Genomic DNA, 20,151 nt, shown 5'->3' with positions numbered 1-20,151 from the left:
ACTGACAGAAACTATGGAACGCAGACTGTCGTTTCCCTGTGACATGAGAGAAGACAGCACAGTGTATACCACTATCTTTCAGGACCTCCAGAAGACAAGGCCCAAAGGAGACTGTGAGACAATTGACACTCTCCTGCACTATCAGGTCAGTGTCTCAATGAAGAACAAGCTTCTGCATTGTTCCAAGTAAAACTCACACTGGTTGAAAAATGTGCTCCCTCATTTTAAAGTGTCCCGAATGTAAAACCTGGTACATAACTTCTAAAGGGTAACTAAGAATGCTAATAAAACAGTATACCAGTTACAAAGTTTGATGAAATGAGTATTTCAATAAAAGTATAAACATCCTTTTTAATCCCAACACTGATGGTTAGATGTGGTCACTGAATCCCTTGTGCCCTCAGCTCTGTCAGTAACACAATATAGCTTTCAAGCAAACACTTTCAAAATTCTAAGAGCCTGAGAATAAGAATGAGCAGGATAAGCCCATTTTCTACAAATTCGACTCATTGTAACTATAAAGAAAAAGTGCCCAATTCTTTTATGTTTACTATTAATAATATAGTAACCAACTCAACTGTATATATTACAGTATAGTTGCACAAAAGGAAAATTACCTGATACTCAAATGTTTCAACAGGGTATCCAAAGTGTTTTCCTACCCGTGAAAAGGTAAATAATACTAAAACGCCCAGAGTTTGAGGGAATGATGGAAACTTTCTGTGACTCAAAAATACTGGGTTAAAGATTACCTTTTGCTTTCAAAACTGGAGGATATACAAAGAGTTAATCAACTAGCATATTGTTTTCACAAAGACTTTTCTAAAAAGGATTTGGAGACTTTTATAGCCAGAAACAATTAGGGAATTCTTGTTTCACTATTTCCTTTAAACCAGAAGAAGGCTATATATTTAAAATAAAATTGCAACATGAAAGTCTGTTAAAAGCACTTTTTTTGTTGTTTGTGCATTTTGTTTGTCACCCAATGTCACACTAACAACTATGCATCTCATTCCAAAGCACATTATACTGTAAGATAAAGTGAAAAAGACCACTTTTTGTTTCCCCAAGGGGGAAGTACTTCTGTTAAAAGCATCTTTTTATGAGAATACTCCTTCTGAATTACCAGTAATGCAAACCAAAGAATTAGATACTGTACTCTAAAATTTAATATTTGTTCAATTTTATTCATATCCTATAGACATCCCATGTGTACAGGGAAAAGTATGCTAAATGCTTAAATGTACTTAGGATGAAAGATTGAACATTTCTGTCCTTCAATCAGCAGGCTGTCAGGTCATGAGCACCATTTTGCAAAGTTTCCTTGCATTCCTATTGTTGTCAACTATGCTCAGTTAAGAACAGACTGGTCCACAAAGGAAATGACCATACTTCTTGTTTTATGAACTTGATTAGATATAACTTCACTATGGCTAGACAAATTAATTTCAAATGCTAAACAGTTTTTAACTGTTTACGACCTTATTCACAAGTCTGAACGTCAATACAAGAAGTAAACTAAGAAATGAAATGAATAAAAGGAAGGTAAAAGAAATCCACTTCAAGATCACTTAACACAAATCCAGTTTCTCAAAAGATTCAGAAAGTGTGCTTTTCCAAAGAACGCAAACACATGTGTATATACTCTAACAGTGACTGACCGATTATGAATTAGTAGGACGCAAGCCTCACCTTGAACATCTTTTCTCTTCTGATGTGCAATTAGCAATGGCCAAAAATAGTGAAACCGGATGGGAAAGCCTTCTTCCTTTAAAACCTTCATCAGTGCTTTTGCCAAATCTGAAAGACATGCCATAAGATGTCACCAAGCTCCCTCAGCCAAATGTGTTGAAATTGGTTTTAACTGACGTAATACGGTACCGGCTTTATTGGCTAGCAAAGCACAATGGAGGGTGAAGTGCAAAGAAGAACTGTGCATCTTGGCTTCCTTTAACTTCTTACAGTAGTCTATCAGCTTCTCAGCAGGCTGAGGGGGGAAAGACACCATGTCAGCTAGGTTGGCACCCCACTACTTGACCTACTATAGATAGTCAACCACCTCAGTGATGAACATTTTAAAGCTTCTACCCAAAAATCACCAACATAAAAAATTTTGTATATTGTTTACAACTCGTCTAATTTCTTATATTAAAAAAAAAAAAATCTCATTTCACTGACAACTATACAATCTACAAAGTAGAAAGACAGAATACCGTATCCATAGTCACGCAGTGCTGTAAAAAAAAACTGCCAAAATCATTTTCATTGTCTTCATTTGATATAGGTAATGCTAATAAAATTTGGAATGCTGTATCTTCCAATTTCTTAGTGACTAAAAGCAAAATGAGGTTCATTGCATCTAGGAAGAAAACAAAGATCTTTTGTTACTAAATTGAGCAATCTATTTATATTGTATCTGGTACTAAAAAGAACAGAGCCAGCAAGACGGCTCAGTGGGTAAAGGCACTTACTACCAAACGGCCTGAGCTCAAGAGAACTGACTCCCATAAGTTGTCCTCTGACCTCCACACACACCCTGTGGTCCACTCAAGCATGTGAGCGCACACATGAGCATGCACATACATGCACACACACACACACACACACACACACACACACACGAATAAAAAAAAAGTATCTTTAAAAAAAAAACTTAGACTGGGGCTGGAGAGATGGCTCAGCAGTTAAGAATACTGGTTATTCTTGCAGAAGACCCAGGTTTGAATCCCAGCACCCACATGGCAGCTAACAACTGTCTATAACTCCAGTCCCAGGGGATCCAACAGCCTCTTCTGACCTCCACGGGCATTGCACTACACGGGTGCACTTACCCACATGCAGGCAATACACGCATACACATAAAATAAAAATAATAAAATGAAAAAAAGAAAAACTTAGGAACTATAAACACCAGAAGGCTCGGTGCAAGTACAAGAAAGCACTTCCCAGGACTGTTACTCACATATTCATTAACTCATATTTTCTCAGCTCATCACACTACTAACCTAGTCCTATCTATGTTCATCTTGCACAATCCTCTACTGGTAAGAGAATTCAATTCAGCAATTTGGCTTTTCATCAAAGTCATGTAGATAAAAACTTTTGAAATACCTGGAATATATCTTCTTTCATAGGTAACTTTATCCAAAATTTCTGAGACATATTGAGGATATCCAGCTTTACTAAAGCTGACGATAATTTGCAATAAATCACGGTCCATAAGGCAATGATCTGATTTCTCTACATTCTCCAGAATCTAGTTTCAGAAATTAGAATGAAAAATTAGAAGTATTGAAGCTAAATAAAAACACAAGATTTAAAAAGTTAGACTACAATATTCTATCCCAACAGTAACTGTTATATATCAACATTAAGGTAGCAAACTAAGAATTTTCTTTAAATATTACCATCTGCAAAAGGAGCCTCCTTAAAAATAGACACAAGTTATTTTTTTGTGCTCTGTGTAAAACAACACAAATTTAGACAAATGAATTCAATGCTGACTTGGAGCATAAACCACACCTGTTTAACATGGTCAATGTTACCCTTCTCGGCATATGCGTTCAGTAATGCCAGGTATGTGTCTGGTCCAGGCTCAATGCCAGCATCTTTCATCACTGTGAGAATATTTTCTGCATTCTCCATATCTCTGTAATTTAATTCAAAGAAAATAAAACATACAGCTGAATGTAATATAATTACTCAATCTAAAATATATTACCTATGCCCATTAAGCACAGTAATTTTAAGTACTACTTGAAATTATGTACAAAAAAGGGCAAATATTCATTAACATTATATATTTCTGAAATAAAAACCATAAGCACCTGAAATTTTATAGGTAACTTCACCCTACATGTAGTAACTACGTAAAGATTAAGTAATAAATTAAGCATGCTATGACACAGATTTAAAGTATTTTCTAGAGCAGTAAATTTTTTAATTTAAAATATTTATTTTTATTTTATGTTGTATGAGTGTATTGTCTCCATGTGTGTAAGTGTATCCATGCTATGCAATGCCCCTGGAGGTCGGAAGTGGGTGTGAGATCTCCTAGACCTGGAGTTACGGACAGTTGTTAGCCGCCATGTAGATGCTGGAAATCAAACCTGGGTCCTTTGCAAAAGCAGTCAATGCTCTTACCACTGAACCATCTCTCCAGCTCCAGCCCCATAAATTTTTAAATTTAATTACTTTACATCAAGCCGTTTTTAACACTGAATAATTAAAAGATTTGTGAAACAAATTTAAAGGGAGTAAGAAAAATATCAGTGTTCTTTACCTCATACCAGATTTTTTTTGAAAGGGTAAATATATTTTATGAATTTTCTACAATACTTTTTTGTGACTTAAACCTTGTTTAAGAATAAAAAACGAGGTTGAAAATTACCCAGCTCTTGCATGCCCTGTAACAAGAGCACTGAACACTGCCTCTGTGATTGGGAGGTCCTTGGTTTTCATAAATCCAAGAATCTTGCTGCAATAAGACAGAAATAAGACATGAAGATATTATTGGAAGTAAATACCACAGATACTTTTCATAATACATGGATAAACTAAGTTTTAAGTTTTGCATAACACAATAACAGGTTTTAAAACTGAACAGTGGAAAACAAACACCTTCTTATGAAATCCAACCCCTTGAAGTATCAATAATCTTGAAATACTCTTGTTAAAAATATTAAGTTAGTTACAGCTGTAGCTCAGTTGTAAAGTTTTTGCTTAGCATGTGCAAGGTCATGAATCCAAGCCTCAACACTGCCCACCACCCCTCCAAAATTCAAGACAATAAAAAAGAGAAAGGAAAAAAATATTAATAATTTGAAGAAAATCTTCCACATTATTAACAAATAAAATTATGTATTTCAATCTATCCTTTATTTCCCAAGTGGCAATAAATTTATATAAGCAGGTATATGTTGCAACTGATTTTATATGAATCAGAGGGACAAAAATGAATATTCCCAGGAGACCTTTAAAAAAACAAAACAAAAAAACCCTCAAGTTTTATAAATGAACACAGTTTAAATGGCTAAGAGTATTTTCCTTAGGAAATAGTTATTTTAAAAGAAAAGGGGGGGGGGGTTACGCTTCTCTGCCATCTAATAGGGGCCCAAACTGTTGCAGACTGACTGAGAGGTCCTGAATCCAGCCTCTGCCAGAATCTGGCCTCTGGGTAGTGTTAAAAAATGGAAGCAACCATAGCATCTCTCTCTCAACTGACAAGCAGATAATGAAAATGCAGTGCATTTACACTATAGTGTTCTACTTAGCAGTAAGACAAACTCATAAAATTAGCAGGTGACTGCACACCTTTAATCCTAGCACTTGGAAAGCAGAGGCTAGTGGATTTCTGAGTTCAAGGCCAGCCTGGTCTACATAGCGAGTTCCAGGCCAGCTGGGGCTAGAGGGAGACCTTATCTCAAAAAAAAAAAGAAAAGAAAAAAAGCAGATAAATGGACAGAACTAGAAACTGTTATAGTAAATGAAGTAACACAGATTCAGAAAAACAAATGATGTTTGCTCTCCATTTGCGGCTCCTAGCACCAAATCTTTGTATGTGAATATATACCCTGACATAACAGCAGGAGCCAGGAACATGGAAAGGAATCAGGGAAGTAAAAGAAAAGAAGGAAACTGAGAGAGAACAGTAAAAGACAAGTGTTACTAAGGAAGAAATGGGTAAAATGGGGGTATTTAAATGGGAGGGGGAGAAGGAACTATATAAGAAACTATGGGGATAAAGAGGAAGGAGTTCAAGAGATAGGGGATTATTATTAAGGAAGAAATGGGGATAATGGAGATACTTTGATTGGGTTGGATATGGAGGGGGAGAGAGAGGAGAGATAAGAATAGGAGGTAGGAATTGGCTAGGCAGGGTAAAAAGACCCCAAAGAAAAGTAGCCAGTTTCTTGGTTAAAAGTCAAAATGAGCCGGGTGTGGTGGTGCATGCCTTTAATCCCAGCACTCGGGAGGCAGAGGCAGGTGGATCCTTGTGAGTTCAAGGCCAGCCTGGTCTACATAGTGAGTTCCAGGACAGCTGGGGCTACAGGGAGACCCTGTCTCAAAAAGACAAAAAAAAAAAAAACCTACTGAAATATTACACATAGCAATATCTCTACATGAATCCATGTGTATAGTTGAAGATTACGTAACAAGAAACTGCCAGACAGGAGAAACCTCCCCTTTGAGTTGTTGGCCAGGGTAGTCCAAGAGATTCCCAAAATTACATAGGTTATTGCCACAGCCCTTGATAGCCTCCCTAAACTTCAAGGTAAGACCCTATTGCTGAAGACAGGACATACTTCGGACACAGGATTTGGAGCAATAGAGCAGGAAATGACCTGGAAGTAAGCTCTCATAGTTTTGGAGAGCACTACACAGCTGCTAAGGGAAAACATCAACTGATGGTCCAACCTCAGCTTTAAGGCTTAATAACCACATCAATGACCAGCATAGCAAACTATATTGGGGCAGTAGTGGCATTTTTGAGGGTAATCAACAGCTACCTAACTGGACTTAAATCCCACTCAATGGGAGGAAACTCAATATAGCCAAATACACATGGCTGGAGAGGTCACAGATCTTAGAAAAAAAATCCCAAGACGAATGTAAATTTTGTTACATCCCTAGACGAATATAATTTCTTACTATGTACAAAATATGTATCCTTATATTTACAGACAACTACCCTAGTTACCACTCATCAAGGAAGCTTCTTTTGCAACAGATAGAGATTATTACAGAGTTCCACAAATGGTCATACAGAGATTGTGAACTACCCAAGCCGAAGTGACACATCTATAATGCAACCTCTACACCTAAGGCTGATGGAACACAGTAGAACAAGCAGTAGAGACAATACTAATGCATCTCTCAATTCTCATCAATGAAGCTTCTTCAGCACCAGAGGGCCAGGAACACAAAAAGACATAAACGGCCAAAGTGTAGAGAATAAGTGTCTGCAGACAGGACTCCTATGTTAAACTCCACCCACCTAGGGCTTAGGAACCATTGTGGAAGAAGGGGCAGAAAGATTTTAAAAGCCAGGAAGGAGGTACATGACCATACAGAAATACAGTCCTACAGATTCCTGGGACCTTGCTCATATGAACCTACAGCAATGGTGTCAGCATGCACAAGACCCATACAAACTCTAGCAGACAAAAACCCAACACAGAATGGTAGAAATGGGCAGTAGGCCCCAATCTTAGCAAAGAACTATTGGCAGCTGATTATTGCTAGATGAGGAAGAACTGATCTTCTTAAAGGGAGAGACTAAATGGCTGTCTAGACCTCAGTGGATGAATTTGCACTGAGGGATGTCTGAGGACACACAGTTGACTTGATAGGCCTTAACACAAATGGCAGAATGCATAAATTCCAGTGGAGAGTGGTTATGGGAAGGGGACCAATGGGGAAGGGGGTATAAAGATGATTAAGATATACTGTATGAAATAGACAAAAATTCAATACACAAAATTCAAAACAAATTTTTTTAAAAAGTGCCAGGTGTGGTGGTGGTGGTACATATCATGTTAACTCTAACACTCAGGAAGCAGAGACAGGTAGATCTCTGTGAGGTACACAGAGTTCAAGGCCAACTAAGGCTACTGGGAAACCCTGTCTCAAAAAAAAAAAAAATCCAGTTTTGTACCTCAACAATTTATGCCTCTGTTCCAATTAGTTAAGACAACAAACTTATCTTTCCTTTTCTGCATTTTACCTAAATTATATAATCAAATTTGCTATGTTAAAGTATTTCTAAAATGTTGCCCTTATAAAGAAGAAATTTTCAGGGACTAGAGAGATGGCTCAGCAGTTAAGAGCCAATATTGCTCTTGCAGAGGACCCAAGGTCCTAGCATCTATAGCCAGCTCACAACTGCCTACAACGGCAGCTCCAGGGGTCTGACACCCTCATGTGCATATACTCACACAAAGACACATACACATAATTAAAAATTAAAATAGTAAAAAAAGGGAAAAAATTTTTCAAAGGAGCAACTATGTCTTAAAATTATACAATTTACCATTTTGTTTTAATAAACCTACATTTAGGGCTGGTGAGATGGTTCACCAAGTAAAGAGGCTTGCCAAGCTTGACAACCTAAATTCAACCTCCAGAACCCACATGGTAGAAGGAGAGAGTCAACTACTGCAAGCTGTCCTCTGGTTTTCCACTTGAGGCCAGCTTGCTCTATATAGCAAATTCTAAGCCAGTCAGGGATACAGAGCAAGATCCTATCTAAAAAAAAAACCCACAAAATAAATAACAAAATCAAAACCACCTACATAAAAGAAATACACATACCTGGCACCTTCCATATCTCCTGTGTTACAGTAAGCAGCAATCAGCCTCTGGTATGTTACCTGCCAATTACATGGGCTAGTTAACATTTTTATACATTGTCCCCCCCTGAAAATAAAGTGGGGTAGGGCTATCAGCGGTCACCACAGCATCTACCTACTCGGTTTGGCTGAATGTGTGCTTCCTCCATCTTTGTGAGGAAATCAGTAGGTGAGAACTTATGTTCATTTTGAAGATAGACTTTAAGTAAAGCATTGTAGTGACTTACATCATAGATAGTACCTACAAAAGAAATTAAATCCAATGTTTAACAAAGCATTTAAAATCATATCCTTTAACACAACTGAACTATGTGCAGATATTAATCAGCTATTTACTTATGAAACAGTATTGCCTTCCTGTTAGAAAAGGCTGACAATCTTTCTATATTTAAAATTGACAAAGACTTTCCTATGTAAAACAGTCCTCACTATCCTGCAGATATACTGTGACCTTTCTTTCATAAAGTAAGACTCTGTTAGAAATTGTTCTTAGGACTGGAGAGATGGCTCAGTGGCTAAGAGCACTAGCTGCTCTTGCAGAGGACCCAGGTTTGATTTCCAGCGCCCACATGGTGGCTAACAACTGTCTATTAACTCCAGTTCCAGGGGATTGAACACCCTCTTCTGACCTCTGCAGGCATTGCACAACATGGGTGCAGTCATACACGCAGGCAATACACTCATACACATAAATAAAAATATTTTAAAAAATCGTTCTCAACCTCTGCGAGATTACCAAAAGCCTTTACCTGAAGAACCTGCTCCATCTCCAGCTGCTGAATGCCATTTCTAGTCTGCTAACATCATTTACCCATATTCTAATGGGCTTTGTTCTCTTCCTAAATAGACACTGCCTAGGATCACATCAGTTAGGACTGTCACTCAGTCTTACTCTACCCACAAATGACATTGTGTTAGCAAAATCTAACAGGGTGTCTAACCTTTTGACATCGCAATATGATGTATTCATAGTTATCCTGGGATGTATGTGGCCTTCAGGCCACAGAAGGGACACAGCTGAATAGAGTAACATGTTGCCCTAAATTTTCATGAATTTTATAGTCTTATTCAATTGTACGGGGCCATAGTGGTCTGTGGTCTTAATTGGAGTCAGCCAGGATCTGCTTTATTAAATTCACCCTTACCTTAGCATATATATAAAATACTGTTTTTCAGGCATTATGCTTAGTGGTCCACACATAAAGGCTTGGTTATTCTTCACAGCATTCAGGCAAATACTATTACTATCCTCACTTTATAGATGAGGATGGCTGCCCCTTCTAATCATCCAAGGTCACATAAATGACAAGAAATTTGAATCTCAGTGGTGTTAAGCTGAGTCTGATCACTTTTTATGCTGTTGGGCTTTTTTTTTTAGACATGGTCTTGCTATCCCTAGCTTAGAATTTGCTATACAGACCAAGCTGGCCTTAAATCCCATGGTGATCCTCCTGCCTCTGTTGTCCAAGTGCAGGGAAAACAGATATGCAGCACCATATCCACCCAACAAGTCTCTTAAACCCTGTAACATTTTTGTAGAGTCATACAGGGAACCAAGTGCTAATCACATCTGTAACATGATTATGCAAGAAAGTTACCACATAATACCTAAAAAAAAATTTTTTTTTTCCTTTGATCTTTTTGAGACAGGGTCTCCCTGTAGCCCCAGCTGGCCTGGAACTCACTATGTAAACCAGGCTGGCCTTGAACTCACAAAGATCTGCCTGCCTCTGCCTCCGGAGTACTCGGATTAAAGACGTGCGCCACCACGCCCGGCCTAAAAATGTTTTCTAAAAAATTACCAACTTGCCAGGCGTGGTGGTGCACAACTTTAGTCCCAGCACTCAGGAGGCAGAGGCAGGTGGATCTCTGTGAGTTCAAGGCCAGCCTAGTCTACATACTGAGTTCCAGGACAGCTGGGGCTACAGGGAGATCCTGTCTCAAAAAGACCAAAAAAAAAAATCAACTTAAAAGAAAATAAATTTAAAAGAAAATCATCAGCACAAGGGCCGGGGAGATGGCTGTCAGTAAAATACTTGCTGTGAAAGCATGGGGACCTGAGTTTGATCAGAAGTGCCCTTGCAGAAAGTCAGGTGAGATGGTTAATGTTAATCCTCATGTTGGTGAGACTAGAAACACCTGGCAGACAAGCCTCTGGGTATATGTGTGAGGGGATTACTGTGATTAGGTGAGGATATAGGAAGACCCACCCACTGTGGGTAGTGCCATTTCCTAGGCTGAGATCTTGGGCTGCACACAAGGAAGAAACTCAAGCATTTACCCTTCTCTGCTTCAACTATACAAACAATGTGACCAGCTCCCTCAAGTTCCCGCTGCTATGACTTACCTATAACAATGGACTATACCCTAAAACTGTGAGCCAAGATAAATCTTCTCTCTCAAGTTGCTTTTGTCAGGGTATTTTATTATAGCAATAGAAAATAACTAATATACCAAACATGGTGAGGTGCTTGTAATCCCAGCTCTGGAGAAGCAGAGACAAGCAGATCCCTGAGGCACACTGGCCAGTCAGTAAAACCTAATTGGTGAGTCCTAGATTCCAATGAGAGACCCTGTCTTTGAAAAAAAAAAAAAGGTGGCAGGGTTGGGTTGGAGAGATGGCTTAGCAGTTGAGGACCCAGGTTCGATTCACAGCACCCACATGGTAGCTAACAACTCCAGCTCCAGGGAAATCCAATGCCTTGTTCTGACCTCTGCAGGCACTACACAACATGGGTGCACTTACACACATGCAGGCAATACATCCATACACATACAAATAAATATTTTTTTAAAAAGCTTAAAAAATAAGGTGGCCAGGCAGGTGGCACATGCCTGTAGTCCTAGCACTTGGGAAGCAGAGGCAGGCAAATCTCTGTGAGTTCAAGGCCAGCCTAGTCTACATAGCAAGTTCTAGGCCAGCCCAGGTCATATAGTGAGACCCTACTACCATAAAAACAAAACCCAAAACCAAGGTGGATGTACTCGAGTAGCAACACCTGAGGGTGACCTCTCGCTTCCACACATATGAACATAAACACCTGCATGGCACACGCCTCTAAACTACACACACAATACTACATCCACTATTTTCCAAAATGTTATTATTGTCTTAAAATTTTTTCCTAAAAGTTAAAAAAATTTTTTTTTGTTCTTAAAGTTAGATTTGATTGACTCTCCTCAGAGACTAGAACTGGGTGGCTGGGAATCATGGACTGGAGTCTCCCTATTTATAAACCTGATTGAGTCTTTTCAATTTTGGTAAGTTTCTGTTTTTCCCTTGCCTGAAACTCAGTAGGTAGACCACCTACCTCTGATTCCCAAGTACTGGAATTAAAAGCCTGCACCACCACGCCCGACAGCTGGGGCTACAGGAAGACCCTGTCTCAAAAAGACTAATAAAAGAAAAAAAGTAATTTGAAAGACTGATAAAATTCAATATTCATTCCTAGTATTTAAAAAGCTTAAAGAGTAGATGAATGCTTCTTTTAGTATGTTAAAACCTGTAGTCATCAGCTCTTGTGTGTAATGCAGTGATGTGAAACAGCACCTTATCATCTAGGTGATTATATTGCTTAACTATAGGACCTGGAAAGTCAGCTTACAGTAATTAGCTGGACATATTAATGTTTGAAAATCCAAAATTTTTCTAATTGAAAAATCCATAAAGAATCCAATTAAGTAAAACTGCATATATATAACTGTGTTATTCTGCACCTATATGGAAAAAAAAAAAAAAAAAAACTAGAACAGAATAAAGTTCTGATCTTTACCTCATAGTTTTTTTGTTTTGTTTTGGTTTTGGGTTTTTTTGGTCTTTTTGAGACAGAGTCTCCCTGTAGCCCCAGCTGGCCTGGAACTTATTATATAGACCATAGTGGTCTTGAACTCACAGAGATCCATCTGCCTCTGCCTCCCCAGTGCTGGGATTAAAGGCATGGCCTTTTTAAAAAGTTTATTGAGCCTGGCGTGGTAGCCCACGCCTTTAATCCCAGCACTGGGGAGGCAGAGGCAGATGGATCTCTGTGAGTTCAAGACCACTATGGTCTATATAATAAGTTCCAGGCCAGCTGGGGCTACAGGGAGACTCTGTCTCAAAAAGACCAAAAAAAAATTTTTTTTTTAATTGAGCTGGGCATGGTGGTGCACATCTTTAATCCCAGTACTCAGGAAGTAGAGGAAGGCGATCTCTGTGAGATTAGGCCAACCTAGTCAACACAGATTTCTAGGTCGACCATGGCTACAGGGAGACCCTGTCTCAAAACAAGCAAACAAAAATGTATTATTTTCATTGTCATTTGGGAATATCATACATGAGTACTGTATTTACATCATTTTCATTCCTTCTTGTCACCTGTCAAACTCCTCTCACATTCCCACAACTCCCTCTCAAGTTCTTATCCTCTTCTTTATTGTTACATATACATATATTTATACATACATACATAAAAGGCACTGAGTTGATTTAGTGGTGCTCATGTGTACATGTGTTTAGAGCTGATCACATGGGATTAAACTCTCAGGAAATTAGTCCCTAGAGAAAACTAATTCTCCCTCTCTCAGCATCCAATGACTCCCTTAGCTCTTCATTTAGAGGCAGGACCCTGTGAAATTTCCCCATTCACAATACTGGTGTGTCACCTGCTGTGCTCACTAAGTTACTTTATTTTTTAATATATACAATGTTATATGATTCAAAAAAATATAAAAGAGGTATATAGCAAACATTATACCTAGTGTTTGTCATCCTTCAAGAAATATTTTAATACTGTGAACACATATGTATAAGAAAGCACTGCTTCAAGATGGTAGTATACTGTGTTCACTGTTCAGCATCTTGATGTTTATTTATAATTTAGGAGAAACATTATCCCCATCAAGGTATGAAGAGATCTATTTTGAAGAGTTTCACAGTATTCTGTTATGTAATATCCACAATTTATTGATGTACTCCCCAGTGAAGGAGACCAGGACTGGTTTCAATGCCATGCTATTACACACACGCTACAATGACAAGTGTATGAGTGTATGTTAATTCTAACAAATGGAACTGCTTGGTAATACTGGACGTAGCTATAATTTTGATACACCAAATGTCTATTTTGATATTTTTTCACTTATTAAAACTATAATACTTCCCAGCACTTGGGAGGCAGATCTCTGTGAGTTCAAGGCCAGCCTGGTCTACATAGAGTTCTAGGTCAGCTGGGGCTACAGAGAGACCCTGTCTCAAAAAGACCAAAAACAAAAAAATTGAATTATAGTATTTATGTAAAGAAACACTATTATGAATAGAATAGCATACATAAGTGATCATACCTAATTTCTGAAGTTTGTTCCATATCTTATGGGCAAATTCTGTTCTCTCTGTGAGACTCAGTTCGGGCAAGAGAGAACCACAGCTTCGCAATAGAAGCAAGGCTTGATTACCTCCTGGGCTACCTGTGGAAAAAAGGTCAATGGAGTTTATGTCACAGTATCAATATCATAGAAAATATCAAACTTAAATCTGAAATTTACAAATTATCTGGAAATACAACTTTTTAAAGTGACAAAGACATTACTAAATTAAAGCAGTGTTAACAATTTTAATATTAGTATGTTTTCCTAAGAAATCTAGGGAAGACCAGTTGTGGTGTACTCAGGAGGCATAGACCAGCCTGGTATACATACTGAGTTCTAGGTCAGCCAGGGTTACATAGTGAGCTCTGTCTCAAAGAAAAAGGAAAAGGAAAAGAGGGGGAAAGGGAGAAAGAAAAATCTAGGGTTATGTTAAAAAAAAACCTAATTGCTAAGCAGTGCTTGCTAAAATTTAAAGGTTAAACCTCTCCATTTTTTATGAAAATGATACAAAGTAGTATAATAAAAAGTCATATAATTATCAAATTTAAGCTTTACCTACATGTCCCTAAAGCTGACTTCAAGACTAAACAAAAATAAAATAATCCTATTTGTATGAAATATTGAAATATTGAGTAAGAAACTAAAGGGGCAGAAAATGCACTTGTGGTTGTCTAAGACTGTAAAGAGTCGGGGGAGCTGGGGACTGGAGGCGAGGGGTACAGTTTTTGAGGGTGATGAAAAGCTCACAAATTAATTGTAGTGATGGTTGGACAACTCTGAATAAATCAGAGAAGGTAAGAGAAAGAGCCTCTGAATGTGAATGCTCATAGATGAAATCCATACTTCTATGGTAGCCGTCATCATCAGACTTCACAGCTCTGGGTCTTAACTGTAACTGACATTCACAAGCAGATTTCAGAAGTTTGGGGAATCTTCTTGAAATGAAAACAAAATGACAGGTGTTTACAAGTTTGCTTTGGTTTTCTGTGGGAGCATGGGAGAGGGGGAAAAAGAAGTCTGAGCATGAAGGACCTGCAATGTCTATCAAGACTATCAAAAATCTAATCCAAACTGACCCTAGCAGCTAGCTGGAAGTTGAAGGGAAATGATGTTTTTCTATGTGATCATCTTGGGAAAACATGATACAACACAAAGAAAAAAAAGTAAAACCAGCACCTTCCAGGACAATTCACCACTGAAAGCAACTCTATTTCTATAAACTACAGAAGACAAATTACTATTTTTATTTGCTGATTCTGAAATAATTAGCTAACCGAAATATTTTATGATCCTCCAAACTTTGCCTGATTTAGAGAGATCAGACTCATAGTTAGCAAAATTTAAAGTACCAAATAATGCTCTTTACAGTGAGTGTGTCTCCAAATATTCAGTACAAAGGTCAACTTCCTAAACAGGAAAATTTTGAAATACCTGAGCGACATGTGCTTTCAAACACTCTCTGTAGAAGCTTCTTTGTAATGCGACCAGTTCTTCGCACAGAATTATCCAGTCTCATTAGAGCCCAATCAAACTGACTGGAGTTCCTTTTCAGGGAGGGGGGCTCCTCTGAAAGATCCTTTTTTTCAGCAACAATGGTGTATAGCCTGGCTTGGCTCGGTAGCACTCTAGCAATTGAAACATAATAAGCTAAGTAAACTCCTAATGATACAGGTCATCATTTGTGTAAACTTTATACAAGGCTTTTATTAGTTATTAAATATCTAAAAATCATAATGCAACATCAAAAATATTCAGAAGTATAAACTGGCAACAAAGTTTTGACTTTGGCTTTAGACTCATCTGTACACATGCATACACACACACACACACACACACACACACACACACACACACTCACTCACTCACTCACTTGCCTCCTGAGTAATTCAGAGTATGTTGAGAACCTTCAACATGGAGTCATCTCAAACTGAGTTAAATGTATTTCCTTAATGAAGGAAATTGAAGCAGTTTATGCTATAAACTCTTCTCATTTGTATAAATGAGACGAGAGACTTAAGATATACTCAAAACTCTGAAACTACCTTCAACATTTTTAGGGGTGTAAGTTTATTATGAATTTATATTTTAAACTTTAAAAATTTTATTATTTTATGTGTGTGTGTATTGCCTGCATATAGGTAAGTGCACCCGTGTTGTGCAATGCCCACGGAGGTCAGAAGAGGCTGTTGGATCCCCTGGGACTGGAGTTACGGACAGTTGTTAGCTGCCCTGTGGGTGCTGGGATTTGAATCTGGGTCTTCTGCAAGAACAACCAGTGTTCTTAACCACTGAGCCATCTCTCCAGCCCCATGAATTTGTATTTTAAATTAATTATTTAACTTAGAATAATAAGTTCAGGGGCTGAGAGATGGCTCACTGGTTAAGAGCACTGGCTGCTCTTGCAGATGACCCAGGTTTGGCTTCCAACACCAACATGGCGGTTAACAACCGTCTGTAACTTCAGTTCCAGGGGATCCAATGCCCTCTTCTGACCTCCGCAGGCACTGCATGACACAGGTACACTTATACACATGTAGGCAATACACTCATACACATAAAATAAAAATAATAAACTTAAAAAAATTAAGAAATAGCTGGGCACGGTGGTGCACGCCAGCCTGGTCTACATAGTGAGTTCCAGGACAGCTGGGGCTACAGGGAGACCCTGTCTCAAAAAGACCAAAAAATAAATAAATAAATAATAATAATAATAATAATAATTGATTCATTTCAAGTTAAAATCGTGCATTTACCTTACACGATCATTCAGGCCACAATAATTTCTAATCTGTCTAACTCAGTTTTAAACATCTCATTAAATAAATTATTTTTGTTTTATGTGTATGAGTATATTGCCTGCATGTAAGGAAACCCATTCCCCATGAAGGCCAAAAGAGAGTTACAAACTGTTGTTTGGCCCCATGTGGGTGCTGGGAACTGAACCTGGTCCTCTGCAAGAGCAGCCACTGCTCTTAACCACTGAGTCAGCTCTCCAGCCCCTAACATCTCATTTTTTATCTTCTTTGCATCTGTCAGAACACTATTTGTATACTTCCCTAATTCTTTAAAATTGTAACCATCAAAAATAAAACTGTATTGCTGTTTTTAAACATTAATTTCAAAGAAGTCAGAAAAGAAATTAGAAAAGAACACACATGTTTTAAAGCATAAGCTTTTTTTTGTTGTTTTTGATTTTTTTTGTGGCAGTGAGTCCATAGTTTATACTCAAGGTTTTGGTTGTTTTGTTTTTGACAGGGTCTCCTTAGTCCCAGTGTGCACAGAACTCACTACATGGACCAGGCCGGCCTCCATCTCACAGAAATCCGCCTGCCTCTGCCTCCTGAGGGCTGGAATTACAGGTGTGGTGGCATGGCGATCTTGTTTTTTTTTTTTTTTTTTTTTTTTGAGACAGGGTCTCATGTAGCCCAGGCTGGTTACTCCCTAAGTAACCAAGGATGACCTCAAACTTCTGATCCTCCTTTCTTTACCTCAGTGCTAGGATGGAATGCCTGCATCATGGTTTATGCAGTGCTGGGGATCAAAGCCATGCTAAGCAAGCACTCTACCAACTGAGCTACATCCCCAGAACAAGCAAATCTTTTTAATATAGTCTAATATGCAGCCAAATATTCTAAAACTTATGTGATCAGAAGTATCCCAAACTATACGAATAAATGTTGTGATTTACAAATACCTGACCTAAAAATTAATCCTTATGTATAAAGGAACACTGTTGCACATCTCTGAAATGTTAAAGGCTTTCTCTGAATTCAAGTATCTCACTTAAAATTTTTTTTTTTTAATTTTATTTTACGTGTATGCATGTATTGCCTGCATGTAAGTTAAGTGCACCCATGTTGTGCTATGCCTGTTGAGGACAGAAGGGGCCATCAGATCCCCTGGAACTGGAGTTATGGACAGTTGTTAGCTGTCATGTGGGTGCTGGGATTCGAACCTGGGTGTTCCTGCAAGAACAGCCAGTGTTCTTAACTGCTGAGCCATCTCTCCAGCCCCAAGTATCTCACTTTTAACATCTGCAATTCTCTTAACTTTAGCAGCCACTATTAAGTATTATTTTTTCAAAAAAAGATTAATTCAGGAAATGCCTACAGGGTGATAATCACATTTTTCTGGCATGTGCACACTTTTACCACAACCAGTGGTAAGTTTAAAAATAAAACTCAGTGATACAGCATGTACTTAGCATGTGAAAGGTCCTGGGTTTAATCTCAGCCCCCACAAAGAAGCCACTGCTTTCTTATGTAATTAACCTGGAAAACCAGTCACAAACTGACTATATGTAAGTGGTATTAAAGGGTTTACCAAGCTGGGCATTTAATTCCAGCACTTAGAAGGCAAAGGCAGGTGGATCTTGGTGTGTGTGTGTGTGTGTGTGTGTGTGTGTGTGTGTGTACGTGCGCACACACACGAGCTGATGAGGGAACCCCGGGGCTTACATGCTAGACAAATATTCTGCCTTTGAGCTACACTACCAACCGCAAAGTGTTTATCTTCACAACTGTCATGACCACCACACAGTAGACAACTGACTACAGTCTGTTAAGTGATGAATTACTTAAAGGATAGGTTCTTATATACAGACCACATACACATTTCTCCCTATTTCCCAAAGGTTTTCAATTTGTTATTATACTAGTTAAAAACAAAAACAAGGGACTAGAAAGATGGCTCAGCAGTTAAGAGTACTGTTACTCTTGCAGAGGACTCAGGTTGGGTTCCTAACACCCACATGGCAGCTAACAACCATCAATAACTCACTATACCAGGCTGGTCTCAAAGAGATCTGCCTGCCTCTGCCTCCCAAGTACTGGGATTAAAGGTGTGTGCCACCACACCCAGCTCAAGTGAATTTTTCTTATAAATGTCTTGGATGTAGCCAAGTCTCCTACACATAAAGATGCTTGGCTTTAAGTGTATAGAGACATCAATCTACTACAAAACAAACCGGGCTAGGGAAGGATTATATATTCAACCAAAGGACTCTCCAGTGTGTTATACATTAATAATAGAATTCAGAAGTTTTTATTTTTTATTTTTTTATTCATTTCTTTTTGCAGTACTGGTGACTGACTTAGGGCCTCCTGCATTGCAAAGCAAATACTCTACCCCTCATTGAAACCCCAGCCAGAATCTGCTTTTAAGCTAACTCTAATATACCCAAAGGGAAACAAGAACTTTTAAGTTACAAGCAATGGGCATGTTATAACAGAAAAGGAGCAAGCCCCATGGTTCAGCAAGTGGGGTTCTTATTGCCAGGCCTGCACAGCTGGAGCATACTACCTCCAAATTCTAAGGCTCAAACCAATGTAGTCATACAAGGAAAACACTTCCTTATCTTGTCCTACTGCCATGCTAACTGCTCCTTCATGATTTTAAGTGAGTTTCACAGCTCAGGTGACCTCCTCAGACTCTGTCACTCATCACTTATATTCAGGTTACCCATAGATTTTCTCTGGTAAAATCTGGCATTTTTAGAGTTTGTTTTAAAACAAACATGATGCTCCAGGTGTGATGGTGTATGGCTTTAATCCTAGCACACACTTGAGAGGCAGAGGCAGGCGGTTCTCTATGAGATCAAGGCCAACTTGGTCTACATACTAAGTTCCAGTTCAGCTGGGGCTACAAGGAGACCCTGTCTCAAAAAACCAAAAACCAAAAGACCCAAATAAAACACTGTGTTGGGAGTTTTTGTATTTCAAAATAAGGACCAGATGATAAACCTGAAACATTCAATCATTTATAAGCCTGAACCTTCCGGGGACTGAACTAAGGCCGCTGGCTTGCTTGACAAGCAGCTGAGTCATCTCATTGGTCTAAGACTAAAATTTTAACAGCATTTTTAGGCTTACAGAAAAAAAATGTGCAGAGAAGTACAGTTCTCACAAATCTTTCCTTTCCAGTGTCCCCAGGAACATCCTTACATTTGTGTCCTACATTTGTTATGAATGATAAATACTAGTACTGCATTAAGGCTGGTAGTTTGTTTATATTAATTTCATTTTTTGTGTACAGATACCCACTCTGGCAAATACAGTATGTAGCTACCAGTCCAGCACTTGATGTCACTGCCCTACAAATGCTGTGCTCCACCTTGTCATCACTGTGACTTTCCTTCTGAACCTATGGCAAGCACTCATATATGGTTCCGCCTTTTCCGGTCTGTCACACAATTGCACAACATTAACAACTTCAGAATGGCTTCTTTGATCCAGCAACAATTACCGTTCTTCCACGTCTGTTCACAGTATGCCCGCTCTTGTTGTATGATGTTCCATGGTACGGATGGACTTACCTCATTTCTCCACTCATTTACTGAAGGACACCTTGGTTGCTCTCAACTTTTGCCAATTATGAGTAAAGTTCCTCGAAGTATTTGTGTGTAATTTTTTTGTAGGCATATAAATTCTGACTGCATTTGGATAAACACCAGGTGTTA

General features: G+C 38.5%; 1 protein-coding gene across 1 annotated transcript in view; it reads right to left on the bottom strand.

Annotated features, from left to right (window-relative positions):
- Lrpprc (leucine rich pentatricopeptide repeat containing) overlaps positions 1 to 20,151 on the bottom strand; it is a 96,838-nt gene that overhangs the window by 67,261 nt on the left and 9,426 nt on the right. Inside the window, exons 2-11 of the mRNA XM_008823084.3 lie at positions 15,126 to 15,319; positions 13,671 to 13,793; positions 8,471 to 8,592; positions 8,314 to 8,372; positions 4,391 to 4,477; positions 3,523 to 3,649; positions 3,112 to 3,256; positions 2,214 to 2,359; positions 1,882 to 1,987; positions 1,693 to 1,800 (exon numbers count right to left, since the gene is read on the bottom strand). Of these exons, the coding sequence (XP_008821306.1) occupies positions 1,693 to 1,800; positions 1,882 to 1,987; positions 2,214 to 2,359; positions 3,112 to 3,256; positions 3,523 to 3,649; positions 4,391 to 4,477; positions 8,314 to 8,372; positions 8,471 to 8,592; positions 13,671 to 13,793; positions 15,126 to 15,319 (1,217 nt within the window). The remainder of the gene's footprint in view (positions 1 to 1,692; positions 1,801 to 1,881; positions 1,988 to 2,213; positions 2,360 to 3,111; positions 3,257 to 3,522; positions 3,650 to 4,390; positions 4,478 to 8,313; positions 8,373 to 8,470; positions 8,593 to 13,670; positions 13,794 to 15,125; positions 15,320 to 20,151) is intronic.

Source organism: Nannospalax galili, unplaced genomic scaffold, assembly GCF_000622305.1.
Source record: "Nannospalax galili isolate Female #2095 unplaced genomic scaffold, S.galili_v1.0 scaffold286, whole genome shotgun sequence".
Classification (NCBI taxonomy): Eukaryota; Metazoa; Chordata; class Mammalia; order Rodentia; family Spalacidae; genus Nannospalax; species Nannospalax galili.
Note: the sequence above shows the minus strand (reverse complement) of the source record. Positions and strands in the feature narration are given on the sequence as shown.